A 7,733-nucleotide genomic window follows, 5' to 3' on the forward strand; every position below is an offset into this window, starting at 1 on the left:
ATATTTGGAGCACAGTATGCAGGTGTCACATGTAATGATGCATCCACTGTGCATTAAAACCTTAATTTTGTTGAATGCAGCAGCTCTCTGAAAGGAGGGTCATACTTGTCAACTCCAGTGCATCAACCAAAATGAGGCAGTGGACTAATCCTTCACAGGCTTACCCAAATCTACTCTGCTCATCAACTGAGCTGCTGTGTTATTTTTACTTTGATGCATTTGTACTCAAGAGCGTCTGTCAATAAAAAAGGTCTAAAATTGGCTACAACCTAATAGTAATCGAAAAACAAGCCTTGCAACTGAGAACACTGTAAACATTTTAGAAAATTAGCCAATGATTCTTTATTAATAAGTGACAGAAAGTAAAAATACAATCAAAAGATTTTTTCAAAACCCATTTCTAAAGCAAACACACAAAAAAAACAATCATGCCACTCTGAATTTTTTTTTCTTAAACCATTAAAAGAACATTAGGTAAGATAATGCAACAGCTGTCTGAGCCACTGCTTCCGCAGCATAATCCATAATGGTAAAAACAGCTTTTTTCAGGCATTTTAGTGCAATTTATGCTGTTTACAGGTCTGTTTTTCTTTGCATTCTCCATAATTTAGTATCAATTGATATCACTCTATCTTATAAAATCCTCACTAATTCAAGACAACTCTACTAAGCAGTAACTTTGTTTCCTTTCAGGGCTAATATCAAAGTAGTTGTTTTGAATCCCAACATGATAAGTATCTAGTAGAAGCCCGAAGCTATTTTAGTGCTATACAAGTGGCGATGTATAATTGAACATTAAGTAATCCAAGTAATAGAAGTCATAGGTCAGCTGTCTCTCCTCCTTAGACAATTCCTTTAAATATTGCCTCACTACTTCTGTACTTGTTCTCTCGTCAGAGGAATGTCTGTCTTTGAATTTAGGGAATTTCAGATTGGCTGGAGCACCTACCAGCTGCAGAAAGTAATTGGCATCTTCTTCCAGGGTTTCAAACTTTCCTATAAAATCATAGTTGATGAGGCAGGGATAGCAGAGCTTACTGACTTGCTCCCAGTGAATGTCCATTCCTATTGGTCGGTGGGAATCCAACAAATATTGGATAAACTCTTTGAACTTAACTCCTGATCCTGTTTTCAGTGCTTCTTCATCTGCATTCTGTCTATACTTTTTAATTATTGCCTTCCCAAATACCGGATGGTAATAGCTGTTTGGATGCTCAAACTTATCCCTGAAGGCAGATACCAGTCTCTCCATAGGATCACGTACAAATATGAACTTGGTGTACGTGTTCAAGCGTGTGTAGATCCCTTTTAGGTCATAACTGTCCAATTTCCTCAGGTGCTTTCCATAGTGCACATCATCATGGGAGATGTTGTTTGCTGAAGCAGCGAGTCCACTGAGCACCATGAGGACCCTTTTCCAGTTGGAGCAGCCTGCTTTTGGCACTTCACAGTACAGAACCTTGTGCCTGTCCTCTACATAAATTCTTGACACTAGGTGCACCAGGTGGGTTTGCAGCTTCTTTCTGCTGTTGTATTTCCTACAGAAGTCCTGCAGGAAGGCCCTGCGCTTTTCCTGGGTGCTGTCTGTGTCCTGCCACTCACCACCCCTGACAAATGTCTTGTTTAATGGGTGCAGAGCAGGAGGCAAATACACCCCTCTGAACCAGCTGAGAGGGGACTCACTCGTCTGCTGCTGCTCAGGGAGCCGGCTCCCCGAGGAGGCAGCCACCACGCCGAAAGGGTCAGCCCTGCCCCGCCAGGGCCCGCTGCCTGAGGGTTAGCACACAGTAGGTCTTCCTACAAAAATAAATAGCTCAAGTCACACCTCTTAAGAAATCAAAAATGGTTCACACAGGGGGGCTGATAGTCCTGGTAGGGGTTTTCTCTACTGAGCACATTTTCCCCTGTGGCAACACTGGTACTGGTGGAGTTGCACGGTCATTCTCTGGAGTGCACTGGCACAATCACACTAACAGGTGATGGATCTACTCCCACCACTGAGACTTGGAGCAGCCCTTGTCCCCCAGTGGTGGCAAGGGACAAAACCAGGCCCCTAAACAGTTAACATCAGTTGGTTTGAGCAGGATGTAGTGACAGACAAAATCATCCCTCCAAAATGGTCCTACTCCTACCTGCACATAGAGAGATGATGGAGATGGAAATGGATGCACTGGACTGAATGTACATACAGGTGTCTGTGACACAGGTGCCTGCACCTGAGCTGCTTTCACAGCTGATAAGGAAAAATAGCTGCCTTTGGAGTCTATTCCATCTGACTTATTTAAACATCAACATTAACGACACCAACTAACTAAACATTAACTAGTGACCCTGCAAAGAATGTTAAAGATGAGACTTTCCTCCTAAACATCTCACTGTATGTCCCCAGCCATTTTGCAATCCACAAACTGCAGGAACAGCAAAGCTTGCATCTGTTTTGACATCAGATTCTTCAGGGTCTTGTGTCATGCAAGTTGACTAAAGAATTTCTTGCAATATGGGTATTTCTGCTTGCTCATTCCTGAGTGGATTCTCATTGTCTGCTAAGCCTTGTAGATTTTTTTTTTCTCCTTAGTAGGAAAAGGTGATTCTTTCTCCTTTTGGCTCATCTCAAGCCTGCTGCATTGGGACACCTCTACAGCTGCTTATTTTCATTACACATCTGGAGAGGGAGGATGGTGGTCAACAGGTTTTTAAACATCTTGTTGCAAGTAACAGAAAAATGGTTAGATGGACAGACACAGACTACCTGACTGCTTCCATGAGCCTAACTTTTTTTGGAAAGCTACATAAAAAGGCTTTTCTGGCATAAACTGATTAAACATTTACTGGAAAGTTGATTTGTGGACTGGCAGATCATACATGTGGATTTGGGGGGATGATAAAGTTCATAGGCCAATTCAAATAAAGCTGTTAAAAATTCAGAGGAATAATGTAAGAAATAGTAATGAAGGGAACACCATTTGAATTCCAGTTTGAAAAAAAGCCTATGAAAAAACAAGTAGTTCCAAGAAAAGTTAGCATATGTTGCAGTGTAATAATTTCCTGGGGATCAGGCTTTTCTGTACTGCTGCAAACCACTGACAAACAGGTCTTTATGCCACTGAACTGATTTTTGTGTTGGTGAAAACAAAAGAAGAGACTTGTGCAGGACTTGTATGTCTGTGAGAGAGAAGGCATGTTGGTGTTTTTAGAGATGTAAAAGGATACTTGAATTCATTTGATTTGATGTGGTCCACTTTTCTAATATATTTTTAAAAAATGTATTCTGTCTAATATTCTATTCCTTAGAACAAATGAAATGCATGTGTCTAGAGACTTATCCCTTCTGCCCTAGGATGGAAATAATTCAGGAGCTAAGTCAGTGTGTAACAACAGAAAGCAGTGCTAGTAGTAAATCAGGGTACGACCATGAGCTCAATGGGAGTTTCAGCATCACAGTGAATGGCAAAGTGCCATTCTTGCAACTGCAGAACCACAGACTTACAAATAATTTAAATGTTTTTACCTTAAAAGGGAAACCTGGAACTTAAAAAGGTGAGAAGAAAAATACGGGATACTCAGAAACAAACTACACAATACAAGGCTCAACAGAAGTAGGAATAAAAGTGTGTCAGTGCTAAAGTAACTAAAGGTTGTAAGTTCATCAGTGCAACTCTGGTGATTTTGAAAATTTAGAAGACAGTCTCCAATGACACACGGCTGTACTGGTGTTCCTCAATGCAGGGAAAACTCAGACAGGGCAGTACCTCATGACTTCCTATGGTATGTCACCTGAATTTAGCAGCTCATTTCTGTGCAAAGAAACTTAAACCATCTGAATTTCAAACCTAAGCCACTAAAATGAATCCTATACTTCAGAGGAAAGTTCAGCCTTCTCGAGCCATCCTGTCATCCTGAACTAGTGGAAGATGCCCTAGTTCCACTAGAACAGGAGGGAAAAGGACAGACTGAAAGGGGTGTGTGGTCTTGGTTTGGTTCCATTTCAAAGAGTCTGCCTGGGATCCAGGACAAGCCTCGAGTGTAACCCAAGATGGTACCAGAGGAGGATTGTATTTTAGTTACAGAAACTGTGAATGCAGCTGTAGGAATCCCTACTAAAACATTTTTGTGGGATTAAAAACTTCAGAGAAGGATGGACAGAACTATTCAGAGAAATGTCAGTACCAATGTAAAGGAACATCATGTGCATAGTTGGAGGCAATTGGAAGGGCCTCCTTCCTAGTGAGATAAGGCAAAAGGAGAGACAATCACTTGGCAAAAAAGGCTCAAACAAAAAGCAAAATAAAAAAATAATCCCCAAAAGAAGACTAAAACCCAACCAAACTAAAACCCCCACAGGCCTACCCCTCCCTCCCTAAGCCAAATAAAAAAACCCAAACAAAACCCCAAAACTCTAGGGCCAAAGCAATGATACAGGAGGATCTGAGGACCAAGAAGCTATCTGAATCTGTAAAATGTTATTAGTTGCTTTCCTCTTCCCCTTCTCTCTGAGACTTTACTTATCCCACTTATGTTGGCTAATATATGTTTTTATGGTCTCCATGAGGGATAGTGTCCTTGCAGTAAATGCTGGCTGTAACTTGCTCTAAGAATAGGAGCAGATATTTTCCAAAGGCATAAATGGCTGGTACATTGCCATGGAAGTTTTCTAACTCAAAAAAAAAAAAAAAAAAAAAGAAAGAAAGAGATCAAACCTTTCTCTACACTTGCCTGAGATACTAGATAAGTATGTAATAAAGGTGAGATGAATGAAAAGATGAATCAAGGTTTGACTATTTAACTAGACAGTTTTCTTGGGAAACCAAGAGAAATTGTTTAATAGATAGTGCCATGTTCCTTAAGTAAAGCTGCCTGACAGTCTGACACTTATCTGCATGAAAGAGCTGAAAGCCACACACTCTGAAAGGATTTAAATATTTTATGACACCAGTCTTACATAAAGAGAGCCGCCTTCTTTGGCTTGCTCTTGGTGTCAGTGATGCTTTGTTGTGCATTTTATGACACTTTAAAGATCTGAACATCTCCATGTTATATCTTTTTTTTTCTCACAGCAATAACAGGTAAACAAAAACTTGCAAAACCAATAAACACTTTTGAAAAACATCCATGTCCGTATATCTATATTCCTAACAGTCTATCCCACAAGCTGCTGAGCACTGTTGTTCTGAAAAACCCCAGAACCTACACCAACAACAGGCAGCATGCAGGTAGTGTCAGACACTGGCTCTGGATCCAGATCTTCCCATGCAGACAGCCCTTACCAAACTTTTTGAACCAAGTGTCCAAGGACAGGAACATCCATTTATGGCTTTCCAAAGAGCTGCTAAGTTTGGGAACCAGCTGCCTGACATGGGAGATGAACTCTGTGGTTACCTTGGAACGATGCAAGGCTGTCCCTTAAGACATGCTGACAACCTGTGCAGCAGGCTGCATACATTTAGTCTGAGAATTAAAACCCAGGGAAGTGTTGTACCTTTGCCAGTAACTGTGCAAACTGTCCTCTGTTTGCATGAACACATTTGAAAGAAAGTTAAGAAGTGGCCATGAGCCACTAGAAGTGGCCATTTAGAAGAGTAGAAGGCACTGTCTCACTTTAGCTAGGCTGGAACTGAAGACAGATTTAAAAATTAGTTTAAATTTGGGTAAAAAATGGAAATAATAGAATATTTCTGTGATGTGTGGCTACTGGCAGGCAACTCAGTGAAGCTGTTGAAACAAAAGGCATTTTAGAGTTATTAATGAGTTCATGGATTTTTTTTTTTGGTCACATTTTCATTGCTGTAGATTCCCTGCTCCTCTCCATTCAAAAAAGGATTTCTCCTCACTGTAAAAATAAGTAGCCAATGCTTTCTTTTAGACACGTTGAGGCTGTCTTTTCCTTTAATACCTTCACAAGCCACTGAGGTAGAAGAGATTGACTACTGCCAAGAATGGTTAAGACTCCTCCAATTATGCTTTGTGGTGATTTTACAATGCACGGGTGGGATCTCATCTAGGCAGTTTGCAATTAGAGCAACTCACCATGCAAAAAGATAATGATGTATTGGAAAGGCTGATATTCCAGGGCTGATTTACAAAGATTTAATGGCCTGCAGTGCAAACAGTGCTGTTTCCTAAATGCCTTAGTGTTGGATATTCAGTTTTACTAACAAGAATAATAAAATTAAGTAAGCCCAACAGAAAACATAGCATGAAGAATAGCAAATGAAAGAAATATTCTGTTTTCTTGTGCTTTTCTCTGCTGCCAACTTACCTGTTTACCTAGGATCTCTCTACAGAAAATTGACAAAGAGTAATTTAAGACAAGGTTCCTTTTCCAGTTCACAATCAGACTCTAAAATGATCAAGGAGCACACAGAGGTGAGTCTCTTAATTTAGGTTTTTGGTGGAAGGCAGCTTGAATACTGGAGGACTATAAAACAAACATCTTCCTACTTGAATGGTAGGTATCTATGAGTCTTTGAAAACTTTGGACCAGTAGTTTCAGCCTAAAACCTCAAGTTTTTCACATAATGGTTCGAGGGGGCTCTGAGCAAATTGATTTAGTTCAAGATGTCCCTGCTCATTGCAGGAGGATTGGACTAAGTGACCTTTGAAAGGTCCCTTCCAACTCAAACTGTTCTGTGATTCTGTGATAATTTTTGGGCACACATAGAAGAGTCTCTTAATCAGAGGACCAGGATTGTGGCAGATAGCGCAGACTTGGTGTGCAGTTTAAATGTGAGGAAAAGTTTGTATGATTCCTATTTTCAGTAAGCCAGTGCAGCCTGGATCTGTTGCTACCTCACTTCAGCTGTACAAACATGAAGAGCTGTACTTGTATGTGTGAATTTTCTTAAGCCTGCCAAAAGGAGAGATTATCCTAACTTCTTTTGTGCTAGAAGACTATTTGGAAAATGTAATTCAGAATGATCAGACTCCTCTACTACTACTATGCTACCTGAGCTAACATGTAAATATGCTCAGAACTCTCCCATATCATAGCAGTTGTTTAGTGTAATGTTGGTGAGCTAAACAAACTCCCACAGGATCTCCCAATGGAGAGACTATTCAGGCTGCCCACAAGTGACAGAAAATATTTGCTGATGAGGTGCTTCACCTTCTGTGCAGTGGAGATAAACCTCTTGATTCATCACTTGTGCTTGTATCAGCTACTCCAAAGATAATAGGCAGCACAACCCCTCACCTCCCAGCGGAGCCATGAATTTTTGGCTTATCTAATTTATTCAGGGCATATCACTGATGCTACATTCCTCAAAAGCCAGAGGCAAGACCTTACTGACACAGACACCACATTTTCCTATGAGATATGTATCCCTAAAACACATGTACTTGTACCAAGCATCTCTAAGATTATTAAACAGGTTGAGGGGAAAAAGAGTAAGAAAAAAGAGTATACAAGATACTCAGAACTTCCTTCAGAGACTAAGAGGCAAACCTCATAGTTTGTAGCTGAATTACAATTAGGTTCAAAGGAGATCCTTGTGAACTCTGAGCCAGACACAAAATAGAATAACTGATCATAGTAAGAAAAAAAATACTGCAGGTAAATTTTTATTAACAGATACTGGTAATTTTAAATACTACTTTTCAAAACACAGCTTTGTAAATCAGTGACTATTGCCCCTAGAATCTGTTAGCAGAAAGTCCAGCATCTCATTGCACAGTCACTTGGAGTTATGTCAAGGATCCAGACCAAGACAGTGAAGAAGGAAAGGGCAGAGGGAAAG

At 40.4% G+C, this 7,733-nt stretch overlaps 1 protein-coding gene across 1 annotated transcript in view; it reads right to left on the reverse strand.

The window, feature by feature from the left end:
- Positions 1-317: 317 nt before the first annotated feature.
- CHST9 (carbohydrate sulfotransferase 9) overlaps positions 318-7,733 on the reverse strand; it is an 85,677-nt gene continuing 78,261 nt past the window's right edge. Inside the window, exon 6 of the mRNA XM_031066608.1 lies at positions 318-1,770. Coding sequence (XP_030922468.1) covers positions 767-1,770 — 1,004 coding nt within the window. The 3' untranslated portion in view covers positions 318-766. The remainder of the gene's footprint in view (positions 1,771-7,733) is intronic.

The sequence above is a fragment of the Geospiza fortis genome, unplaced genomic scaffold (assembly GCF_000277835.1).
Source record: "Geospiza fortis unplaced genomic scaffold, GeoFor_1.0 scaffold53, whole genome shotgun sequence".
NCBI lineage: Eukaryota > Metazoa > Chordata > Aves > Passeriformes > Thraupidae > Geospiza > Geospiza fortis.